Source organism: Rhinopithecus roxellana, unplaced genomic scaffold (assembly GCF_007565055.1).
Source record: "Rhinopithecus roxellana isolate Shanxi Qingling unplaced genomic scaffold, ASM756505v1 contig5257, whole genome shotgun sequence".
NCBI lineage: Eukaryota > Metazoa > Chordata > Mammalia > Primates > Cercopithecidae > Rhinopithecus > Rhinopithecus roxellana.
Window position 1 is genome coordinate 1 of NW_022143915.1, and position 26045 is coordinate 26045.

Consider the following 26045-nt stretch of genomic DNA (forward strand, 5'->3'; position numbering starts at 1 on the left):
TCACTTAGAGCTCAAGTCATGATTTTAATTTTAAATTCCTGGGGTTTTGCGCCATCAGGTTTCATGTCTGGAGCAGTAGTGTTTTATGAAAATAGTGTCTGTTGCTGTGAAGTAAGTTAGGCATAATGAACACGAACATGACACTTTTTCACAGCAAAAGAACAGAAATGCAGGCACAACCTTTATGAAAAGAAATGACAGTATTAAATTGCAAGTGATGATGGTAAAGCAAATATTTAAATTCACAACTAAAATAGTACTTGTAAAATGTAATTGCCAGAGAGTGTGCCAGTTCATCATTGCTCAGGCTGATTTTCTTACAGGCAGAAGCATCCCACATGGTTCCAGGAAAAGAAAAAAAAAAGAAAAAACTTATTTTAAATAAACTGCTTTCTGGCTCTTTTAAGATTGTACAGAAGCAAGCTCTATCAGGTCCTACCTTGGTCTGAGTTGTTCGTGGGCAGGGGACGTCTCTTATGCGTGATGCTTACTTTTTCCGTATCAAGACTCTCTGAGCTGGTTTCTTCTAAGCTGCAGTTTTGCTGATGGGATGGGTTTGTTTATCCCTAGGAGAGTTCCAGTGATAGAGGGGATGGCATTTTCGGCGAAAAGAAGGATGACAGCCGGGCAGGTGAGACTATGTCCTTCTGAAGGCATAGGAAAGTAAGGTCCTAGTTTGTTAGTTATCATGGAGTTTATATATAATTAACATGTAGTTTTTTAAGGAGGCTCTTCTAAAAAGCAAAATAAGTTGACCTTCATCAAAATCCCCTGGAGTCCCACGTGGAGCTTTAACATGGCTCTAGCTTCCTCTACCTGGCATTAAAATTTGAAAGTGAAGTAAATGTTAGTATCTTAAGTTAGAATAGGGTCTGAGAGGTAAAAAGGAATTGTGATGACATTGATTTTCTTTTTTTAAAGAAAGATTGGAGGGGTTGGTTTAGTTTGGTTTGGTTTTTGAATTTTCTGAATTCAGTCATGACAGGAGCTTTGGTAATTGGAAAGCCCAGGCAACAAAGGGTCTGCTCATTCCTGTGCTTTAGAGCAAAGTCCTCAGATGACTTCTGCCACCACAAAAGGTACTTCTGTGTTTGAGAGATAACAGAATTGACCACAACATAAGCTGTATCTAAGGCAAAATTGCAGCCCTTCCAGCCATGCCTAGCTCCTGGGCCAATTATTAAAACAGTAACTACTTTGAGTAAGTTATTGAGTCAGCTTTGTTTTTATTTAAACAAAACCAAAAGACAGTCATTCCTGTTTTAGTTCTGTTTGTAAATACTAATATCCTCACTGATGTTTGAAGCCCAGGATGGCTCCGACCCAGACAAATCGCCCTGGCCAGTTTCATCCGCCCTCACAGCTCGTCTCAGACGTCTGGTCACTGTTTACCAGCGCTGCAACCGCAAGGAACTGTGCCGGCCTGAAATTCTGGGACCAGGTAGCCAAGGATACTGGGTTCAGGAAGAGATGTTCAGGAGAACCTCAGAAATGGACCTCATCAACAAGGAAGCCCAAAAGAGGTAAAAGCCAGTGGCCAAAGGGGCATGCTCAGCCACCCACTGGGTAACGTTTTCAAGAGGTAAAGCTGGTAGCTTGGAGGGCGAGTGTATTTCTGTTGTCTTGTGAAGTTAGGTTGCCTCCAGAATTCATTACCTTCAGCCTTCAGTTGTGATGGTGTCATGGTGACGGGAGTCTGATGAGGTCTAGGAACACCCTACCCTGTCTTTACAGTTTCCAGATTTTTGTGATTTTCTAACTTGACACTCTTACCTAAATTAAACCCCAGTGTCTGGGGATGTGGTTTAGAAACACCACAGTAGAATGTGTCAGACCCTTTCAGATCCCCTAATTCTTTTAGTAACAAAGGGAACATTGAAGCTGTCTTATAGCTAAATCCTTATCAAGCCTTTCAGGGCAATAAATACCATAAAATGCAAGCCCAGAAGGAAGGAATAAATTACCAGCAGTTACTTGCCCATCTGAGAATTAAGCTCTAAAAGGCTTACAGAAGGCCAGCATAGGCTAGGAATGGTGTCACCAGAAGGTATCAACGAAGCTGCAATTCCTTGAGTCATATTTCGCTATCCTTCTGATGAAACATCCCATGAATTAAACGAAGACTGCATAACAAATTCAGTTTCTTCTCTGTACTCCTGACTTAGGAAATTTGATACTTCAGGGAATATATTTCTTCCTTCTTACACATCTCTAAAGAGAAGACTCTGCTTCTCACTCTTTCTCTGACCCCTCACCCTGTTACCCCCATGCCTAGCTAGACTCCCTCTGGATTGGAGAGCACCCTGCCCAGGAGCCCCACGTAAAGGCTGTGGTGGTATATAATTATCCACCTCCCTTAAGTCATTGACTTGCTCATATAGGATATAAAGACTAGAGGACTTTGGTGTCCCAGAGAAAATAATTGTCATGGACAAGCTACCTACATAAAACCACAAAGAAAAGCAGTATGAGGTGAGGAGGCAGGGGTTGTGTCACTGAAGTAGTCACTTCCCTTCGGGACACCAGTAAGATGAGGAGGTTGAATTTAATGGTCTGGAAGATCCCTCCAGGATTCTCTGCTTCTATATTGCCATACAGGTTAAAAAAAAAAAAAAACAAGGCTAGATATTTAAGTATATATAGTATTTTTAAAATATTCATCTTCTACAGGCAGAAGTTAACTAGGTGATTCCTAAAATTGATGAATCAAGAGGTAGCAAGTGTATACCTGGTTTAGAAATAGGGAGGTAAATACCAGAAGAAAGAGCTGAAAGATTTGGAAGTGATTACCTTTTTGGGAGTAGGATAATAGGCTGTTTTCATTATAAGCCTCTCAGCCCAGTTTAACTTAAATAAAAATAACAAAAGAGACAAACCAGCTCTGCCTCCTTTATTGACTTTATGGGCTTTCACAGTAGGCTCTCAATAAGCAGTTATTGGCTTTAAAAAAGAAGAAACAGCTCACTCTTCCTTTCTGATTAAATCTCAAGGTGGACTAGGAGAGAACAAGCAGACTTCTATAGAACAGTGTCTTCCTTTGGTGTTGTTTACGATCAAGAAAAGAAAACTTTTGACTGGACACAGTTCCGCATCATTTCCCGTTTGGACAAGAAGTCGGATGAGAGCCTGGAACAGTATTTTTATAGTTTTGTGGCCATGTGCCGGAATGTCTGTCGTCTACCCACATGGAAAGATGGCGGTGAGAAAACTATCAGTATATTGTCAGATGATACAAGGAAAGAACATTCTGATTTTCAAATTGCAGAATTACTTTACGTATACCTATTAAAACTAGAGTCTACATGAGGAATTTAGGTAAAGATGAGTGGGCTTTTAGAAATTCATAAACTTCTAATTGGGTCCACCTCATAAAATAAAATCTCTCTCCCAAAATGATGTAACTTCAGTGAAAGTTGAAATTCAGCTTAAAATATCACAAATATTGAGATACTATTAACCGCTTTTTGCAAAGTATAAGGGTTTTTTTTTAAGTCATGTTCAGATTTATCCTACTCTGAACTTCACACCTTCCTTAGATTAAATCTTAATAACTTTAAGTATTTCCTTACATGTCGACTTGTAACTATAGAAAGTAAGTGGCTGTCATTTAAATATCCCCTGATCCAATAGAGAACCCTTTTGAAAAATGTCTTCCTGGTTGACACTTGCAACGCCTCCCTTTAGCCTCGTATTTGTAGATGGAGTTCCTCTGGACCATGGGACAATATTTTAGGAAAGCTAAAGCAAACATTGAACCTACTCAGTGTGGGTTCAGGGCTGATGGCAGCACGCACAAGACGTCCCAGCCTTTGCCTCCTATGTGGCAGGGCTAAAGTGGTGTCATCCAAGCCAGGGAGCTGAATATATTGGAAAGATGTGGACCTTGGAGTCACACTGACAAAACCTGGATTTAAATCCTGGTTCTGTCACCTGGAACAAGGTGGTTTATCTGAGCCAATTTCCTTATCCTTGAAACAGGACAGGCATGATGATGGTATGGTGGGATTTTCATGAGAACTAAGTAACATGTATAAAGTACCTAGTGTAGAGTACAGTGGCATGATCACAGCTCACTATAGCCTCAAACTCCTGAGCTCCCAGATCCTCTTGCCTCAGCCTTCCAAACAGCCAGACTGTGGGCACATGGTACCATGCCCAGATAATTTTCTCTATTTTTTGTAGACTTGGCAGGGGGTCTCACTTTGTTGCCCGGGCTGGTCTTGAACTCCTGGCCTCAAGCTATCCTCTTAGCCTCTGCCTCTCAAAGTGCTGGGATTATAGGCGTGAACTACTACTATACTATGCCTGGCCTAGTACATACTTATTTAAAGAAAACTAATACTATTTTCAGAACTGGAGTTTTTATGCTCTTCTTTCACACCCCTTGGGTCTGTCCTTCCATTCTTTTTCGGTTTCCTGTTTTAGCAAGGGCCCACACACCTAAAACTGCCGTGCTGAGGAGCCAGAGAGCTGAACTCCACGGCCAAAGATGCAGGGGCTCAGGTGGGCGGAAGTGTCTGAGGCTACCACCTTAAGTGATAGCCTTTATTTTCCTTTCTCTCCAGGTCCCCCAGATACCACCATCTACGTTGAACCCATCACTGAGGAACGTGCTGCAAGAACTCTGTACCGCATTGAACTGTTACGCAAAGTTCGAGAGCAAGTGCTTAAGTGCCCTCAGCTGCATGAACGCCTCCAGCTGTGCAGGCCCAGCCTCTACCTCCCAGTCTGGTGGGAGTGTGGGAAGCATGATCGAGACCTGCTCATCGGCACTGCCAAACATGGGCTGAACCGCACTGACTGTTACATCATGAACGACCCCCAGCTGTCCTTCCTGGATGCCTATAGAAACTATGCCCAGCATAAAAGATCTGACACCCAGGCACCAGGAAATCTCTGTTGTCTTTACCAGACCAACTCCAAATTGTATGAATCTCTTACATATACTCAAATGAGTAGGACTTCAGAGTCCCTTGAAAATGAACCTGAGAATCTAGTGAAAGTAGAAAGCAGAGATGATCATCTCAGCCTGCCTGATGTGACTTGTGAAAACTTTATTTCTAAAGTTCAGGATGTCATTTCCATCAACCATGATGAAAGCCTGCTGCCTGAGTCCTTAGAGAGCATGATGTATGGTAAGAAGGTGCTCAGCCAAGAACCAGGCTCTTTTCGGGAGAGCCCAAGTACCAATACAGAATGTAGAAAAGATGTTATTACCATCTCAATAAGCAAAGATGGGAACTGCCAGCCTGGTGGCCATGAGGCAGAAATAGCTTCCGGCCCCACTTTTATGGGTAGCTTAGAAGCAGGAGGAGTAGCTCAAGCAAACATCAAAAATGGAAAACATTTGTTGATGTCTATTTCAAAGGAAGAGGAGCTCTGCTTCAGTGAGGCAGGACAGAGACCCGAAAGCATCAGCCAGCTGGAAGCCAAGTGTTTATCTTCCCCTTCCTTGAATCCAGGAAATGAAAGTGGGTTTGTAGATATGTGCAGTCTTAGTGTCTGTGACTCCAAAAGAAACCTGTCATCAGATCAGCAATTAATTGATTTATTGGAAAACAAAAGCTTAGAAAGTAAATTGATTTTGAGTCAGAACCACAGTGATGAAGAGGAAGAGGAAGAAAACGAGGAGGAAAACTTAGCCATGGCAGTAGGCATGGAGGAAAGGCCAGAGGTATTGCATCTCACAGAGCCCACTATTGACATCTTAAGGGAAAAGAACCAAGGCTTCCATGCAGATGAAACCAAGAAAGGAAGCTTAGAGGTCGCAAACCAGACTCCTGGACTACAGAGGGTTTTCCCGCCTCCAGCAGCCTGTCAATGCCACTGCAAACACATGGAGAGGTGGATGCATGGCCTTGAGAATGATGAATTTGAAATCGAGAAACCCAAGGCTTATATCCCAGATCTGTTCAAAAGCAAAACCAATACTATCGCCATGGAGGGTGAAGCCACTGCTGTTCCATCAGAGCCGTTTAAAGTGAAGCATGAGCTTTTAAAAGAACCTTGGAAAGAAAGTGCAGAGGGGCAAAAAGTTTTCCCCACATATCCTCTCGAAGGAAGTGAACTCAAATCAGAAGACATGGATTTTGAGAATAAAGATGAGTATGATAGAGATGGAAACTGCCATAGTCAAGGTACAGTATGTAGGATCTTGTCGTATTTTGGATAAACTAGTTCACTCATGACGGGGGGTTGGGTTTTGGGGGAGAGAGTGCTTCATATTTTTACAGCTTCTGAAACAGACCTGCCTGCCCTCACCAAAGGTCATAGGCCTTGGACTGAAAATTCAAATAGCTTAGTAACTGTGGTCATGTTGTAGAAAATTGAAGATCATAGACAATCATAGCACTTTGGCTGCCTCACCCATATAATTTGGGCAGGGGCTTGTGTGTTTTCATTCAATAGATGGTATGTATGGTGTTATGGGGAAATAGTTTGTTCTTCCCCTAGATAAGGTGCTTCAAACTAGCTAAAGTGGAACAGCCTTGGGATGTTAGGAACTTGCAGTTTAATATGGGGGCAGTTAATTTTTCAGGAACTGAACAAAAATACAAATAAATTTGATCCTTGTTAAGGTGGGCAAAAAAGCCATTTATTCATGTCGTTGTCAAAACTGTGTGACTTAAGGTCAGTGCATTTGGTTTAGATTCCTTTCAGTAACTCAAAAGAAATAAAAAGTTTACAGCAATAAAGAAAATAGATTTGATCCTTTTAAATAGGGAGATCTTAGATAAGGGTTCTAGCTAGAAGGAATTTCAAAATGTTAAGAATCTAGGTGACCCTGAGATTCTATGGGCTTTGCAAGAATAGACATACAGTGATTAGGGATCGTGGGGAACAACAGCAACAAATGATTGTTAGCTGTAGTTTTAATTTTTTTCAGATCCAAGAAGGCCTATTAGGGTGAACAAAAAACCAGAAACAACTCCCTTCATGCCTGGTCCACTGTGATGCTGAGGGATGTAGACAGACACATCATCCCTTTCTGGGGCACTGATTTTATGTTAAAGAGGGAAAGAAAGGAGCTAAGCTAAGTCCCTCAAGTTATCTAGCTTTTTTTTTTTTTTTTTTTTTTTTGAGACAGAGTCTTGCTCTGTCACCTAGGCTGGAGTGCAGTGGCACGATCTCAGCTCACTACAACCTCTGACTCCTGGGTTCAACATCCCAAGCTGGGATTACAGGTGTGTGCCACCACGTCCGACTAATTTTTGTATTTTTAATACAGATAGGGTTTCACCATGTTGTCCAGGCTGGTTTTGAACTTCTGGCTTCAAGCAATCCACTTGCCTCAGCCTCCCAAAGTGCTGCGATTATAGACGTGAACCACTGCACCCAGCCTCAAGTTATCTAGCTTTTTCTTTTTAAACTCCTTGGTTTTATTCAGAACTCTTGGGAAGAGTTCTGAACCCAAATTAAAATTTACACACTAGCTGAGATAAAAACCGAGATGCCAAATTGAAAGTAGCTTGATAGAATTGTAACCTCCGCCAAGCCAGAAGGAACCAGTCTGCAACTATGCCTGATCCTCCTCACGGCAGGCCACGAAGCTTTGCTGCCATGTGTTGAATTATAAAACCCACGTTGCTTTTTGAACCCTGTTGTGGGTAAAAATCAAATTATCGGTCCTTGGAAACCCAGGCAGTCAAGTGAGTACAAGGTACGGTTTAGAGAAGAAATTATGTTCCTGAACTAGTATCCTTTGATGGCAGCGTCAGCCTTGCTAAGTCAGAGTAGAGGAAGCAGTGACCTTACTAAGCTTTGGTGAGCATCATGTGCACATGTGGGTGGGAGTCCCTTTCACCGATGGTTTTAAAAGTGCTTCTGCAGACCTTGGAAGGGATCCTCCACACATACGAGGTGTGGGACAGGTAAGGCAGAGAGAGTTAGCCCTGCTTTCGAGACTAGAAATCTACAGTCCTGAAGGAGCAGTAATTAACTGGTACACCTGTCAGGGCCCGGGTCTCCTGGCTTTTTCCAGGTTTTCCCTCTCACGTGATTTCACTTTTTAAAAAAAAACTTAAATTCAACTCCTCTGCTTAAAACCTTTCAGTGGTGGTCCCCCATTGAATCTAGAATAAAATCCAAATTCTCTATCCTGGCCTACAGGACTCAGCATGTTCTAGATGATTTCCACCCCTCTAGCCTCATCTTTGTACTTTTCACCTGGCCTTCACTTAGTTCCTAGCATGTCCACAATACCCTTCCCCATTGCCGCCTCATCTTCATGGGACTTCCCTCCTCCGAGAGACTCTCTAACAACCTACTTGAGTAGGTTCTTCCCTGTTGTTCCCTATCATGACACTTGGTTTCTTTCCCTTTATAGCACTTACCACAGCTTGTAATTTTAATTGCTCTTTTATTGTCGCTGCTTTCCTGGCTGTCTTCCCTCATAGGGCCGTAAGAACCTTGAGGGCCTGGGCCATATCTGTCTGACTATCCTGAGTCCACCAGGCCTAGCAAGGCCCTGATTTTCATGGTCAGGTCGCTGCAATTCCCTAGGAGACTTGTTGCACATTCAAAAATGAAATATCCACATTTCAAAGCATGGATGCTCCTTGTCATTGAACCAAGAAAGAGGTCAACAACTTTTCCGGCCTTAAGTGCTTTGCCATTGTCTGTTCATTTCCTGTAAGTGGATCTTTGAAGATCTATTCACGTTGATGATAAACTTTCACCATTACTGAAGCTTGAAAGAATAAGTTGCATGTCCATTTCTTTCCGTGAGTGAAGTAATTGAAATGTTCTGATTTTCTTGGCATCTTTTACATGAATCAGGTCTGTCTGACATTTGTTGTAAGCTTCATGACTTTCATCCTTTCTCATATTAATCACCCTCTTGCTGTTCCATTTCATAGACTGTCCCTTCAAAGATCTCAAAGTATTAGAATATTCAGCTTTCCCTTGACCACTACACTGAGTGAGAAGCCTCTTTGTGATTAGTCATCCCCTTTCACTCTTGGATACACAAGAAAAATTTCCTTTCTCTTGTCTTTTCTTGTGTTGGGATGTGGATGCAAATGCTCACTAGAGGACTTGCCTTGGGAGCCCCAGAGCAGGATTTGCTTTTCTGGCTTAACTGATACGGTTCTCCTAGAAATAGAAGATAACATAATTAATATTCCATTTAAAATAAATTAGCACAGAATAAGCTAATTTAAAAAGAAAAAGGAAAAGATCAGGATATCCTAATCTCTCAGATCACTATTATCTCACTACTACAATTAAGTGCCTGAGTAATTTTTTAACCTCTTCCCAGATTATCCAGGGAAGTACTCTGAGGAGGAGAGCAAGAGCTCAACATCGGGCATCGCAGGAGACATTGGGGATGAGCTACAGGAGGCTCGAGCTCCCACTATTGCTCAGCTGCTACAGGAGAAAACTCTCTATTCCTTCTCTGATTGGCCAAAGGTACCCCAGAGCTTGCATTTCCCACCCCGCCCCAAAACCATTCTCAGCTTTGAATTGTTTTTAAACCTTTTAGAAATAGTTCTGAACAACAAACTCAGAAATGTTTAATACCTTTAAAAGGTATTAGTTATGTAGCATTTGAACATTAAAGATACATGCACTTAACTAATTCAACTGTAAGATGAAAGTGTCAGATTGTCCTCATATTTATATATATATATACTATATATTTATATATATATATATACTATAAATAGTGCCATGGCTTTCATTTGTATTGTCTAAACTATGATTTTTATTTTAAGGCTTATAAAGTGAGTATGTTTGAGTGTGCTCTTTTCTTATCGACTCCTTCTGGTGAAAAGCTTGATCTTGATCTCAAAGGATTTTGTGAGTTTAGGTAACTCGATCCTTATTCATCAGAGCTTTATCCTTTTTTCTAGGACCGCGTGATAATTAACCGCCTAGATAATATCTGCCATGTGGTGTTAAAGGGGAAGTGGCCCTCCAGCCAGCAGTATGAGCCCTCAGGCACACTGCCCGCCCCGGTGTTAACCAGCGGTGCTAGTTCTCGAACCAGCCTCTCAGAGCCGGAAGCAGCAGAACACAGCTTCAGCAGCGGCGCAGCATTGGCGGCCCAGATTCAGAAGGTGAGCCGGCAAGAATGGAGTGACCACAAAACAGAGAATGGTGGGCATGTTCCACGTCTCAGTTGAGTTCATTCATTCAGCAAGTGTTTACTTAGTGGATAGGGGTTTGTTTTGCCAAGCCATTAGTGTTGATTGGGGAATTTAGACTTTATCCTGTATGTAGTGGAGAGCTAGTAAAAGTATTGGAGCAGGAGAAGGTATGATGAAAGCAGGGGTTTGCAGCTCACCTAGAGTGGTATACAGCTTGACTAGGAGGGCCAAGCAGGAAACTGGTAAAGAGAGGTTCTAGACCCCAGTTGATTCAGAGTGGATACAAAGACGAGGGGAACTGACGAAGATGACTCCATGACTAACAAATATATAAGGAAAGGGAAGCATGAATGGAACAGTGTGGTTGACCCTTAGAGAACTGAGCTAACAGTGGAAGTTGATAGAAATTAGGGAAATCAAGGCAGGAGTGAGCATTTTGGTGGGGGTGACGAGTTTTGAGATACATTATTAACATGCTGGTTCTCATGCTCAACTGCACATTGCAATCAGCTGGGGACCTTGACAAGCTAATGATTCTGATTTAATCAGTCCAGAGTGTGTCCTGGGTACTGGGTTGTTTTAAACTTCCCAGATGATTCTGATGCATGGCTGAAGTTGAGCATTCCTGAGTTATCATCTTGCAACACCAAATGTAGTTCATGGACTAGCAACTTTAGCAGCACCTGGAAACCTGTTAAAAAAGCAGACTCTCAGGCTCTACCTCAGACCCACTGAAGTAGAATCTGCATTTTAACAAGCTGTTCGGATTTGAGGAGGCCCGAGTTAGAAGAACTCCTAAAAAGATGATTGGAAATAATATGAGGCCTAGGGAAATCAGGCCTGGAGAAAGAGCTGGCGTTCAGCCACTTGTGTGGCATTCAGACCTCTCTTACTGTTTGTGTGTTCACAGGAGAGCTTCTTAGCTCCAGTATTCACAAAGGATGAACAAAAGCACAGGCGTCCCTATGAGTTTGAGGTGGAGAGGGATGCAAAGGCTCGGGGCCTGGAGCAGTTCTCTGCCACCCACGGGCACACCCCTATCATCCTCAATGGCTGGCATGGGGAGTCAGCTATGGACCTCTCCTGCTCATCAGAGGGGTCCCCAGGAGCCACATCCCCTTTCCCAGTGAGCACCAGCACCCCTAAGATTGGGGCTATCAGTTCACTTCAGGGAGCCCTTGGCATGGACTTGTCTGGGATTCTGCAAGCTGGCCTGATCCATCCTGTGACCGGACAGATTGTCAATGGAAACCTCAGAAGAGATGATGCGGCCACGAGGAGGCGGAGAGGGAGGCGGAAACATGTTGAAGGAGGGATGGACCTCATCTTTTTGAAGGAGCAAACACTTCAGGCGGGAATCTTGGTGGGTATTGAGGTCATTAGATGAAAAACATTCATGTTTCTACACTGAGAAACAAATCCTTCTTCCTCAGACACAAAATAATTTGTGGATCTTTTATCTCTATTTCAGTTGTCCCGCTTTATTTTCTCTCATTATAAGATGCCCTCCATCCTTTGTAGAACTAGATAGTTACTAACTCATTAATGGCACTTAATCTGCTTACAGCCTGGAGAAATGAGCCAGGAGGTCTTGCCATTTCAAATAGGAACAACCCTGCTCCTCCAGGGTTTCAGAAGAGCCACTGTTGACGGCACGGCAGAGCAAGATGGCAGGGTTGAGTGTGCAGCGGCTTTTCTCCGGGGTAGTGAGGCTCTCCGAGACTGGGGTATGGGAGAAAGAACAGGAGTCAGGGCTACCTGAATGTGATCCTGGCTCTTCTGCTTGACGTACTGGGTGACATTGGGCTACAACTGAGCCTCACTTTGCTCCTCTATAAAGTGGGGCAACAGCATCTACCACGGAGGGTTGAAGATTCACGGAGATCATGCTAAGACAGTTTGTTCCAAACTCAAAGGAAATCATTTGCAAACAACAGAAAAGGTCAGAAACCGTATACCTGGCCAAGAGAGATCCCTTTCATGCTTTATTTGATGCTTAATGTTGTATTTTGGGTTTTCCCATTTACTGGATTTTGAGAATCCATTTTATGTTTTCTTATTTTAAAAGGAATAGTAATAGCTAGTACTTATTGAGTGCCTACTACTTACCATGTTCAAGGCTTTACATGATTATCTTCTTTGTTCCTCACAACCACTCTGAAGATGGGCTTGTTATTCCCATTTTATAGGTGAGGAAAATAAGGCTTTAAAGCATTAAATAATTTCCACCAGATTATCCAGCTAGTAAGTGACAAAGCAGAAAACCAAACCAAGGACCTTATCCTCTAGGGGCTGAGAACTTTACTGCTAAGCCATATTGCTTGGGTTATGTCTTCCTCTTAGACTTCCGAAGTAATTTGGGAAGCTGAAGTGACGCGTCCTTTCCCTGCTCAATCCTGCAAGCTTTTAAGAAGTTCGTTACCTTTTTTAGATGTGCAACACCGTAGTTTCTCTATAATGATCATAGAATTCCAGTGGAATGACCAATAAAAATTTTCCCTCCTGTCCTCAGAGTATTTTTTTAATTTATTAATGCAAACACTTATTTAGCATTGACATTGTTACAGACCCCATTATAGGCTTTAGTAAAACAGAGGTGAGACAGGCATTCACACTATAGAGGGTGAGTCAATTGTGGTATGGCGTCTTCTTTACATGAGAGAGCTAGGGACAGAGTGCTGTGGGGACAGGAGCTGGAGCAGCGAGTGCTGCCTGGGACAGTGGGCAGTGGTGACAGAGGAGGAAAACTAAATCCGGCAGTCAGGATGGAGTTAAAGTGTACCAAGTGGACAAGAGCGGGAGAGGAGCGCTCAGGTGAACGGAACACCAAATCACTTGCAAGAGCTTATGTGTGTGTGGGTCAGTGGTATGTGTAGGGTTCTAATTCAGGCACCCCAGCTGAGTAATATCAGGGTGGAAATAGATGGCGTGATCCAAATAACCCCTTATGTGTTTTCTTTTTTTAGAAACTAATTTTCATTCTGTCGTGATTATACAGACTCGTTTTTCCTTCATCCAGGAAGTCCATGAAGACCCAGGGCAGGCCACCTTGAGCACCACACACCCTGAGGGGCCAGGGCCTGCCACCTCGGCTCCCGAGCCAGCCACGGCAGCCAGCAGCCAAGCCGAGAAAGCCATTCCCAGCAAGAGTCTGCTTGACTGGCTGAGGCAGCAGGCTGACTACTCTTTAGAAGTTCCTGGTTTTGGGGCAGTAAGTGTTTGTTGGTGCTGCCTAAGATCACTGTTTACTTCCTGCTGACTTGTTGCTATTTTTGATGAAAGCATGCTGAGGGAAACCAGAAAGTTGGGAGCTATTTGGGAGAAATCTGTCAGCTGACAACATCATGTTAAAGGACTTTTGTTTTTAAGTTTAAATTTTGATTAAATTCTCCAGTAATAGAAATGATAGCCTATCTCAAAATACTATGCCAAAAAGTAGACATGCAAAATCCTAAGAGGACAGAACTTGTCCCCTGTCCCCACAAACATTGCCACACAGTATCATAAGCTCAGAGAGAAATCTTCAGGTTGCATAAACTTGGCCACCTATGAAAATGTTCCTTTGTATTCTTTTCAAGTTAATACATTACCATTTGTGGTGGTGGGGGACTGTCCTTAGTTTTATGGTTACTCTGCTTTGGGACATTCCCTTCAAATCGCCTTACTGCCTTTGTCCTAAGTCCCTCAGACTAGACATTTTTGGGAGAGGACTCTTGAGCACGATGTCTTTTTTGGTTTTTCTCTTCTCACTTGTTCACCTACCCCACCACCGTCTTTGTCCTGGATGCACCTAACTATTAAGATACCTATGTAGAGAGTACACAAGAAGAGGAGAACACATTCACAGATGCGCACCCTCCAGAGACAGGCGAAACCAGCCAGGCAAGTAGCAGTGATGAGAGAATCCAAGGAAACGATCAAGAGGAAAAGGCCAGGGATTAACAGGGCCCTGGCAGCCTGGTGAATTGGCTCATGTGTTCTAATCTGGAGCGCCGGGGGCCCACACAGCCTGTTTTCCAGCTTACTGTAGGAACACTGGTGCTTCAGGAGAGAAAGCCTAGGTGAGGCCAGGTAGCTATTTCCTTTAGTTTAACCTGGCCAGCTCCTGTGCAGACAGCCATTGAAGAGAATAATAGCAAAACCAGTTGAAAAGCATCAGCCTCATCAGAACAATCTGGGATAGCGTGTTTTGTAATGTTGGTCTCCGTTTTCATCCTAGAATTTTTCAGACAAACCAAAGCAGAGGAGGCCACGCTGTAAAGAACCTGGAAAATTAGATGTCAGCTCTCTGAGTGGGGAAGAGAGGGTTCCTGCCGTCCCCAAGGAGCCAGGACTGAGGGTAAGGAAGAAGGCCACGTGAGTGTGGGGCCAGGAGGAGCATCCTGGTTGAGCCATACCTTATACACTTGAGAGAAAGCCCCAGCTGGGAAGGGGTTCGCTGGGAGACATCTTTCAAGAGGACTAGAAGCCAGCACAGGAAGTTGATTAGCAGCAAGAAATGGTGCTGTGGCATTTTTGAGCACTCTGTGACTCCCAGTGGTCATTTGTTTTCAACCCTTACCTCCAGAATTATTTGTTAAACCATTGCCAAAGCTTGGGTTTGTGTTTTGTTTCTCCTGTGTGTAGAGTTGCAAGAGGAAAGAAATTTTAACCTTTGTTAGTGAACAAAATTCATTATTGGAAGTTTTCATTTCCTAATTTAGGTTTTTATGGCTACCGTTTAAGACATTTCTTGCTAGTCCGGCCTCACTGGCAATGAAAAACAGCTGACTCTAAGCACTACCCTTTTCCTATTATAGCATCATGAGACTGGAAGGGACTTCAAAGACTTCTGCAGAATACTTCTAGTGTAACGAATCCGAGTTAATTATAGTTTACAGATTAGTACAAATTTGGACTACAAAAGTCATAACCTCTAGGGGGCGGTAACAACATTTCAAGTTGAAAATGTGTTGAGCTTGGGCAAATTATACATAAATGTGCTTTTAACCTCCTAAAAGCACTTTCTGCCCGAATAGAGAGCTTCTGAAGATCCTCGTGGGGACTTTTGCCTTTCCCAGGTTGTTCCATAAACTGAAGCTTTCCTGAATGCCTTCTCTTAAGTACTCTGCCAGCTACCTCTTTCCTGGAGTAGGAATTCCCTTCTCGGTGGGATTGATTGAATGTGATTTCTTTTTATAGCTCCAAAAGACCGCCCACCCTAGTCATTTCCTCCTGGTGCAGAAAGAGGTTGGCATTTAATGTTCTCAGGGAACTTGTTCCAGAGTTTGTCACCTGGATTACTGCTGGTCTAGTAGCCCCACCAGTGGCCATTGCTCATCTCCATCTGCTACCACAGCCCCTTTGAGGGGGGACTTGGACCCTAGACAGTTTGTCACGTTGCAGAAGCTGCTCTTTTTTTCCCCTCTTGCTTTAGTCTCAGAAAATGTCCCTTCCACCCTTTTCTTAGGATTCTCCCCCCCACTTTCTTTCACCTGCAGCAGTATGAGTTGGTTCACCTTTGTTTGTGTCCCCTCTGTCTTTCCTCGCCCCTTCACACTGCCTCCCACCTTCTCCTTTTGTCTCGGCGCACAGTGTCTCAGATACGCCATCAAGGGAAGACCTCCAATTCTTGCTTTGTTGTAGTCTCTGAGCTCTTGCTTTAGAGATGTGTCAGGAAGAGCCACGTAGTTCCCCCTTGGCTTGCTTGTTTCTTTCTCCATGTCTAACAGTTTCCCTCATGTTCCTTGGAAACTAATGTTCATCCCTCCCTACAGATGCTGACCCTTTGCCAGAAAACCCATCTCTAAGCTGTTCTTGCAAGCCAGCCTCTTCCCAGAGATGTGTTAGCCTCCTTTGTTAAATAAACACACTCCCTGCCTCGGAGGCCCTTTTCCTGCAGTAAGACAAGAACAAGACCTCAGGCAGCTCAGCCTTCCCAACAGGGGCACCCGTGTGTCTCCTGCAGCTCCTCTTGGAACAGGGCCTTCTAGGGTGCACTGTACTCTTTTTCTTTGCCATAGATACTTAGTCCATTCAGGCTACCATAACAGAATACTGGGGGGCTTATGAGCAACAGAAATTTATTCCTCACAGTTCTGGAGACCCAAATGTCCAAAGTCAAGGTACTGACAGGTCAAGGCACTGGCAGATTGGGTGTCTGGTGAGGCCCCATACCACATCATCCAGACAGATGTCTTCTCACCATCACTTCTCATCCATCAAGTCCTACTGTCTCTCTTTAGAAATACCAGCTGGTGGCTGGGGTGACTCCTCCACAGGACGTGGTTACAGCTGCCCTCTCGTGGAGGAAGGGACAGCCAGCTCTCATAAGGTCACTAATTCCATTCATGAAGGCTCAGCCCCTGTGACCTAATCACCACCCTAAACCCCCTGCGTCCTATTACCGTCACCTTGGGGCACAGGATTTCAACATAGGAATCTGAAGGGACACACATTTGTAGCAGAAACCCTACCCCTGTTTTTAGAAATAGATTTAAATCTCACAAGGAATTCCTCCTCCCTTCATTCGAAGGCCCTTCTGCCATATGCGCTGTGGTTTGGATGGGTGGTGTCCACAGAATTATAGCACAGGCTACATGGAAGGTTGTGGGATTCAATTTTTAATGCCCAGTACCTAGTGGTTACTCATTAAATATATGTATACACACACATATACTTAATATAGTTTATATATGTAAGTTACATATGTATATATTGGTTTTACCTATATGTGTATAGTTTTGGGGTTTTGCTGGGCCATTTGACAGTAAGTTGCAGACATGATATATCACCCCTAAATACTTTAGCATGCATCTCATAAAGAATGTTTTCCTGCATAATTATTGCTATTATTACATGTGCATATTAATAATACCTGTTATCTAGTCTATATTCAGATTCCACCAGTTATGCTAAAAATGTCTTTAGAGCTGGTTTCTGTTGTGTTCTGGTTTGGTTTTAGGATTTTTAAATGAAGAGCCAGACATCGCTTTTCATTGTTAGGTCTCTTTTCACCCAACACGTATTTGTTGGATGAATGTACTAACCTTCGGAGGAGAAAGGAAGCTCCGGTCACCACCTTCTTTTAACTCCACCCAGAGTTAAGTTTTAGAGTTGGAATAATGCTACCATGCATTGATGAGGATGTTCTTGGGCTGGATGCCTGTGCAAATTAGATAGAAAGCAGATTTGCCTCCAGTGTGCTTGAACATAAGGAAGCTCCTTTTCCTTGTTCTCTTTGCCCCCTCCGCAGGCCTTTCCTGGAAGGGGAAGCAGGTTTGCTCCCAGGGTATAATTACCGGGAGGGAGAGCTGCCAAAGCCCGCCTGGCCGCTGTGTGTGGTCGCCGCGCTGCTGGGAGGGGCACCTGACTGGGGTGGGCAGCAGCTGGTGGCTGGGGTGACTCCTCCACAGGACGTGGTTAAAGCTGACTTCCTTTGCCAGCACTCTTGTTTTGCTGCAAATGAAGAGCATTCTCTTTATCCTCGGGGCCTTTCTGCTGCTATTCTCCACATCTAGAGGGGAAGAAAGATCAGCTTGTGCCTTCTAAGCAAGTTCTCATTTCTGAAAGGACCCACCATTCTTTCTACACCCATGGTTCTCAGCAAGGGCAGGGAAAGGATGCTTTTGACATCCCATATCCTGAGATTGCTATTTGCACTTACTGGGCCAGGGCCAAGGTGGCCAAAGGTCCTTTGGGGCATAGCCTGGTGCTAGATACCCTGAGGAGGGTCTCAAAGCATGTTAAAGAAGACCTGATTTATAGCAGATTCCTTGAAAATAAGAAGGAGGCACCATTCATCTAGTGCTGGGCTTGTTTTCTTCCTAACAGAAAGACTTCTGAGATGGAATATGCCCCCTCTCGCTGGAGAGTTTTGAGGGCACATTTGTGGATGTAAAAGAAAGATACTCCCCAGCATCTTTCTCTGCCTCTCGGTTGTGGGTAGGCTGCAGGAAGAGGGCTCAGAAAGGTGTATGGTCAAGTTGTGGTTACCCTGGCTGAAGCACCCTGGGCTGTGGTGCCATGCCAGCAAGGGCCTGAGACTGCTGTGTAGACAGAGTGGCTGGCCCAGAATGAGGCGATTTGCATTGATGAGCTCAAGACAGACTGGTGAGAAATTATCCTTTTAGCCTGGCCCCGATCCATCAAGTCCTACTGTCTCTCTTTAGAAATAGGAACCAGCCAGGAATTGCTTCCCCAGTGATCCTCCCTAGAGCCAGAGGGGCAGTTGCCAGCCTAGCAAATTGCAAGTGGCAGGTCATGCTGGGAAGAAGAGAGGGTGTGGTGTGCTGTGGAAAGAGGCCTGGGCTGGGCCTGTGTTCTCACCTGCTATGTCCCTGACCAACTGTACCCTGCCCACCCCCACCCCCACCCCCACTTGTGAAAACGAAGGGGACTAAATATAACAGTTTCAGGGATTTCTTCCAGCCCTGTGATGCAAACCAAGGCTTTTTGAGAAGAATTTTCTTAAAGTTGCCATCATAAAGCTTTTTTGTCTATGATGAACTGGGGTTTTATATATATATATATTCTTGGGAAACTGAAGGACAGGTGTAGGAGTTCAAAAAATATTTCTGGGGACTCAGAAACATTCAGATATGCACGTTTTCACATACCTATGAATCTGTAAATTCTCTGTAAAGCAGGCATGATGATAGTACTGACTCCACAGGGCTCCACGTGGGAGCCAACACAGTCCAGCTGCTGCTCATTTGGGGCCCCCCACACACGTGTCCTTACAGCCCATGAGAACCTGAAACCAGTGCCACCAACTAAGGTTACAGCTGCCCCTTAAATAAAAATCTGGTGGGTCTTCCAAGGATTTGCTTCTTTCATAGTTTATGGAGAAGAGAGGCAGTGAAAAAAATGGGAAATGCCAGGGCTGCCGAATTAAAGTTAAAAGTAGGTGCCCTTAGGCAGATTGTAAATAGATTTCTTAATAGCCCTCAGGCCTGGTGGCAAGTCTCAGCCCGGAGATATCGTCAGCTTCCCTGGCTTCTTTCTCTATGTTCTGTGGGGTTTTTTCAGTCATTCTGGTGTCTCTTGGTGAGACCCGCACCTCCTTTTTCGCCCCAAGAGTGTGCCCCATTGAGAGGTACAGCCAGATCTCTGCCTCTGATTTCCCACAGACAAGGAGGCTGTGGGCTGATGGAGCCTCAGCTGCTGCTTGTCCCATCACCACCCCCGACTCTGCAGACTCTAGTGGAAGGGAAGGTATTCCAAAGGAGAATCCTGAAAAGGCCGCAGGTGCAGCCCGAGGAGTCGCCTCAGCAGCCCAGAGGCCTCACCCCTCACTGTTGAGCTCTCCCGCTTCTTGCTGCTCTGTAGGCTCCACATTCCGGCCTTGATGGTGATCATTGACCTCAGTGGAATCCAGTGTGACAAGATCCATTGAGGCCACTGTGAACATTTTGCTTCACCATTGCTGTAATCAAAGGGAAGGGGGTAAAACAGCACTGACTTTGTAGCAGGAACCGTAAGAAGAAGATGCCCAGGCAGTCAGGGAGGGTGCCAGCAGGGGAGGGCTTTGTCCTCACACTGTACACCTCCTCTGTGTGAGGAAACTCTGAGACTGCTCAACTGCACAAGTACAGTTCACCTTTTCTCATACCATGGGCATGTACTACTTGATAAAGTAGCTGATAGCAGTGAGGTGTGGAGGGCAATCAGAAGAGAGAAAGGCATGCAGTTCTCCAGGGGCGCCGGGCCTGCGGCACTAAGTCCTGAAAGAAATCGCTCCCTATCTGTGGGGAAGAAATTCTCTCTCTCTCTAGGGATTATAAATTCAGAGAAAGATCCATTGTAATTGCAGTGGTTTGTTTACGCTCCAGGGACCAGGTTCCTGGCTGCATCCTCTCTGCCCTGCAGAGCTCCTGAGCTCCACTCTCAAGAAGAAGGGTGTGGGGCTGCAGCCTGCACCTCCCTCTCCACGTGCTGCCTCCGGCTTGCTGATGCTGCTGAAGCGGTCTGCCCTCCCCTGTGATTCTGTGCAGCTCAGCCGTCCTGATGGGTTATGGGAATGTCCAGTGCAGGTGCCAGATCACCCGTGTTGAGGGCCCTGGTCCTGTCACAGTGTGGTCCACATGGAGCAGAAGTGCTTTACTGCAGAGCTCTCTGCTAATGAAGAAAATTGAAGAGCGAACCTCCAAATAGAGAAAAAATAGATGGTCTCCCTTAGGGAGAACATGACTTATTTTGGTGGCAGTTTCCCCAACAATGTTCAAGAAGTCCTTCATTTCTTCAGCAAACATGTACACATCCCATTGTATTCAGAGAGGGGTGGGGCATACACACAATAAATAATGTGCCATTAGCAAGCACTGCTTCCTATGGATCAGGTAATGTATTAAACACGTCACTTTCAGAGACTCTAAAGATAGCTGCCATTGTCCTTTTTTACTTAAACTCAGAGGCTAACTGACATGTCTTGAGTCCCACAGCTAGGAGGTTGCCGTCAGGATTTAAATTCGGGTCTGTCTGCCTTCAAAACCCTGTCTTACATATTCTTTGTTGCTTCAGTAAAAACCTGTGTCAAGAGGAAGGCAAGCGTTGGGATCTGGTGAAGGGGTCTCAGCCACAATAGTCTCACCGAGAACCAGGGCACTTTTAGTGCTTTCTCCAGCTCCCCACCCTCTTCTGCCAGCTTCTCACAGGCTGGATACCACTTTTGCCAGTCAGCATGTTGGAATTACCACTGGGCAGTGACAGGTGCCCTAGTTGTGCCCATGCCACAAAATGCTGTCAGCTGCTGAGGGAGAAGCCTGTCAGGTACAGTCAGGCCGGAGAGCTGCACAAGTAGGCGGGAGGTGCTCCTTTTCCTGGGAACCCTTCGTGCAGCTGGAGACAGGCCAGGCCAGTGCAGAGCCCTGGTCGTCACCCTCAGCTGACCACCTGCCATCCTGTCGCCTCAGCATTTTGTGTTTCTTTGTTTTTCCAGGGGTTTCTTCCAGAAAACAAGTTCAATCACACCCTGGGTGAGCCTGTGCTTCGAGATACGGGCCCCCGCAGGAGGGGGAGGCGGCCTCGGAGCGAGCTCCTGAAGGCTCCTTCCATTGTGGCAGACTCTCCCTCTGGAATGGGGCCGCTGTTCATGAATGGACTGATTGCTGGGATGGACCTGGTAGGACTTCAAAACATGAGAAATATGGCAGGCATCCCCCTCACCGGGCTGGTGGGGTTTCCAGCTGGCTTTGCCACGATGCCAGCGGGTGAAGAGGTCAAAAGTACCCTGAGCATGCTGCCCATGATGCTGCCGGGCATGGCTGCTGTGCCCCAGATGTTTGGTGTTGGGGGACTCCTCAGTCCACCCATGGCAACCACCTGCACTTCCACTGCTCCGGCGTCTCTGTCAAGCACAACGAAAAGTGGTACGGCAGTGACTGAAAAGACTGCGGGAGACAAACCGAGTAGCCATGATGTGAAAACAGACACTTTAGCTGAGGACAAGCCTGGTCCAGGTCCATTTTCTGATCAGTCTGAACCTGCAATAACTACTAGTAGTCCTGTGGCTTTTAACCCATTTCTCATCCCCGGAGTATCTCCTGGACTCATTTACCCATCCATGTTCCTCTCCCCTGGTATGGGCATGGCTCTGCCAGCCATGCAGCAGGCCAGACACTCGGAAATAGTAGGCCTGGAGAGCCAAAAGAGGAAGAAGAAGAAGACAAAGGGGGACAACCCCAACTCCCACCCAGAGCCTGCTCCCAGCTGCGAAAGGGAGCCCAGCAGTGATGAGAACTGTGCCGAACCCAGTGCCCTTTTGCCTGCAGAGAGAGAACATGTGGCACAGGCTGGGGAGGGGGCACTCAAAGACTCCAACAACGACACCAATTAGAACTTTTTTCATTTAAGAAATTATTGTGACTTGTAAGTTTCTTATCCCATAAAGGTTTGTTACTTCCCTCACTTCACCTCCATAAGAACCTGTGTTTCCATAAGTAAGATGACCTACCTGATTTCCTGTCTGAGAACTATGGTAACAGATGTTAATAGTTGCAGGGTCTCACCACTTCATTAGATAAGTGTTGTCTACCTAGTCCAGGAGGCACAGAATTCACATTCTGTTCATCCCGTTCATTCCAGCAATCGTAGCTAATACAGTACTTGGTGACGCGCCCACCCCCTTCTCTTCCAAGTTTCCCACTCACTCGAGGAGGAAAAATGGCAAAAGAAAGCTGTCTAGGGATTTACCATTGAAGGGCTGAAGAACAGAGACAAAGAGGAGCTCTTTTTCTATGAGCTGGGTTGCACAGGAGGAATGTCACAGGGAACCAAAAAGCACAGAAAAAGGAAGTGCTGGTGCATATTTTTGAGTTAAAATAATTCCCTATTTTATCATGATTCCTAAGTGAGTAGTATAGACAGAAGCATATAACTAATGGTTGAAAATACATATATTCATTTCTTTATAAAAAACAAAAACCTTACTGGTAGTAATATAATTTCCCCCTTCATGGTTTTTCAGACACCTGCAGCAAGAAGAAATACTGACTGACTAGGCATTATTTTCTATACGTCCCTCTCCCCAGTGAAAAGATGCCTCTCGCTGCAAGAAAGCTTTACCCACCATGAGTTATTGCTGGTGACGGGGGTGGGGCCAGGACCTGCGCTCCGTGGAGCCACATACTGCTTCACACACAGACAGCTGGCACTCTGCTCCGACCTGGTTTGCTTACAGATTTCTCTAGCCATTAATTTGCCTCTCTGTGTTTAAAGAGCACCAAGACCGAATGGATTTTCACTTCAGGCTTTCCTTCACCAATAAGGCTCTTTCTGGAGCCTGCAAGAAGACAGTTGCCCAACACTTTGACACTTGCTAGTAGGTCCTTTGATCAGGAATGTCTGAGGCTGTCAGATATGTGCCATCCTTTATAATACAGCTGTGAAAAGTTACTTCTCCATTAATTTCTCCATTCTGTTTATATCTTACAGTTGGACCCAAATCCCAAATTATCAGTTAATCGAAACTATGTTGCAAGTCAACATTATTTTCTCTTCTTCCTCAGCTTCTCCTTGTTTAGGAACTGAGAAAGAACCTGCCTAAGCAGCACTTCCCCATGTCCTTTCACCTTCGTGTTAATGTCCCTTCCGATGGTCTCGCTCTTCACAGGTAGTTCACACCCTAAGACTTGAAGTAAGCTCATGGTTCAGTACTCTGGGGGCGCAGGGCTGCGCAGGACCCTTGGAAATGTTGCAAGTGTTACTAGTACCAGTTTCACTTTTCGTTGTCACATTTACTGTATTTTTTACTTTTTCTGTTACAGTTTTGCTAATTTATCAGAAGGTCCAAAAGTTTGACATAACTATTTCATTTTGCATTATTTATTTATGATGCTTTTGTCATTGTCTTTTATACATTTGGGATTATAAATTATGTAAATGTTAAAATGAGCATCTCAAAGAAGTCTGTTAAATCATGACTGAAAAAAGTCAATCAGATGTATCTTCAAAAAGTGGAGTCCCAGTTTTATGAATCAGATATAAACCAGAAATTCTATAACCAATCACAGAAGAATCCAATAATTGAACAAATCCTATTCAATGACATCCTTGTAGCATAGATGGTCTATAATGCTGACCACAGATTTCTTAGAAATGCTGCTCTCTCTATTTAACTAACATTTTGTTCAGTTTTGCCTCCAGTGGAAGCAGAAAGGGTTTTTTCAGCTGTTAAATCCTAAAAATCAATATAATTTATTTATGTAAAAAAAATAACTCAATCAATATATTTTTGAACCTTTTAAGTACTAATTTTCTTTTTATCAAGTAGAAAAAAAAAAATGTATTTGCCCTAAATCCTTAAAATACAAATGCTATAAAAATTCCTGTATCTTGAAAGCCTTACTGCAAATGAGTATTACAGACATCCAGCAGAGTCTGGTTTTCTTTGTTGTCGTTGTGTTGTTGTTGTTTTGTATGGAAAAGCTGCTTTCCCCGGGTTCCACTTATAACCTCCAGTAGGTCACAGGGTTCAATGTGGATCTGACTTAAAAACCCACCAGCATGCTCAATCCCTTGTGATACGTTATCGAATCTGTATGTTAACTCTCTGGGTGTTTAGGCTTCTATTTGACTGCTGTTGTGACCCTGTTTGCAAAATGAAAATGACACTCTGTGGATTATTTGCTCTGTAAGGCACAAGTGCTTCTTATGATTATTTTGACATTTCCAAGAGCAAAAGCCAAATTTAAACTCTTCAGCAAACTTGAGCCTTTTCATCTAATTCCATGTCACTCACAGCCATAACTTTTCTTGATCATTCTTCACCCCATGTCTTACATAATAAATTGTGGTCTTGATCCTGGATTTAAAAACAAAAAAAAAAGTTTAAAAGTCACATTTGTATTTGAGGAATTCAGTGGCACTTGGGTGTCTCTTGCTGCCTGGGGCATTTATGAGTGCATGGTATGCCCACTGTCTTTCCAAGGTGTCCGATCCGTGCTGGGCACCCTATGGAGGACTTGCTGAGTATTCATCATGAGGGTTGACTTGGCCTGTCTCTCGACCGACTGACCAGAACACCTGGTTAAAACATGCCCTAGGCCGGGCGCGGTGGCTCAAGCCTGTAATCCCAGCACTTTGGGAGGCCGAGACGGGCGGATCATGAGGTCAGGAGATCGAGACCATCCTGGCTAACACGGTGAAACCCCATCTCTACTAAAAATACAAAAACAAAAAACTAGCCGGGCGAGGTGGCGGGCGCCTGTAGTCCCAGCTACTCGGAGGCTGAGGCAGGAGAATGGCGTAAACCCGGGAGGCGGAGCTTGCAGTGAGCTGAGATCCGGCCACTGCACTCTAGCCCGGGCGACAGAGCAAGACTCCGTCTCGGGGGGGAAAAAAAAAAAAAAAAAAAAAAAAAAACATGCCCTAGAAGGGAGTCGGGGGTGGGCGAGGTGGCTCACGCCTATAATCGCAGCACTTTGGGAGGCCAAGGTAGGCGGATCACTTAAGGTCAGGAGTTTGAGACCAGCCTGGCCAACATGGTGAAACCCCGTCTTTACTGAAAATACAAAAATAAACTGGGCATGGTGGCGGGCACCTGTAATCCCAGCTACCTGGGAAGCTGAGGCAGGAGAATCACTTAAACCTGGGAGGCAGAGATTGCAGTGAGCCGAGATCGTGCCACTGCACTCCAGCCTGGGCGACAGAGTGAGGTTCCATCTCAAAAAAAAAAGTTGGCAGCACAGCATCCTCCTCCACTGACTCGAGGCCTGAACGCTGTCAGCTGGTACATCCCCAGCGCCACTTCTTAAGCTCCATACCAAGAGTCAATCCATACCTCAATCACACACCTGCAGTGTATGGGGGAACTAGACTTGAGTGGGTTAGAGTAGGTTCATAAAACACAGGACCACCAGGGTAGCTGAAATTCTCAAGGTTTTTCAGAACTCTGTGCTCCTGAGCCTGGTGTCTCAACCCCAAAAGGGGTGAGTCAGAAGTTATCAATGAGGCTGGCAGGAAAGTGCCACAGCCTCTTTGAAGGCTGAGCAAGAGACTGACCCGGCCTCATCTTGTTGGCTGCCAACTAAACACCACCAGATGGGTGCATGAATGGCCTGAAGCATGGATGGCCATTGTTACAGTAAGGCCTTAGGTGTTACAGGCCTCTAATCAAGACATAGGGAGCCCTCATAACAACTTAAACAGAAGAAGTAGTAAAGGGTCTTGGTTTCGTTTTTTACCTAAAATGTTGTCCCAGGAAATACTACCTTGTACAAGGACAGAATAGGAATAGTTGGTTCAGCACACTGGACTACTGTTGGTGTGTGTTTGCCATTAGTGACCTCATGTGTCCTCACAGCATCTTGGGCACTGGGTAGAGGGATGCCAACATCGAATTTGCCTCCTGAAAACTAGCAGAAAGACTGCCAAAGCTATCTTGTCAATCCTGAACAGCAGAGCTGGGCTAGACCCCGCAGTCCCACCAGCTGGGGAGACGGCACCCTAACTTTGCCTTTCGCAATAACAGTCTGG

General features: G+C 44.8%; 1 protein-coding gene across 1 annotated transcript; it reads left to right on the plus strand.

Annotated features, from left to right (window-relative positions):
- Positions 1-570: 570 nt before the first annotated feature.
- Positions 571-24205, plus strand: LOC104678180 (chromodomain-helicase-DNA-binding protein 6; the record flags this gene model as incomplete). Its single annotated transcript, XM_030926554.1, has 10 exons — positions 571-631; positions 1307-1523; positions 2991-3199; positions 4566-6137; positions 9260-9411; positions 9855-10061; positions 11002-11454; positions 13111-13302; positions 14311-14430; positions 21010-24205. Coding segments are annotated over 10 exons (4080 nt in total), but the record flags the coding sequence as incomplete, so codon positions are not given.
- Positions 24206-26045: the final 1840 nt, after the last annotated feature.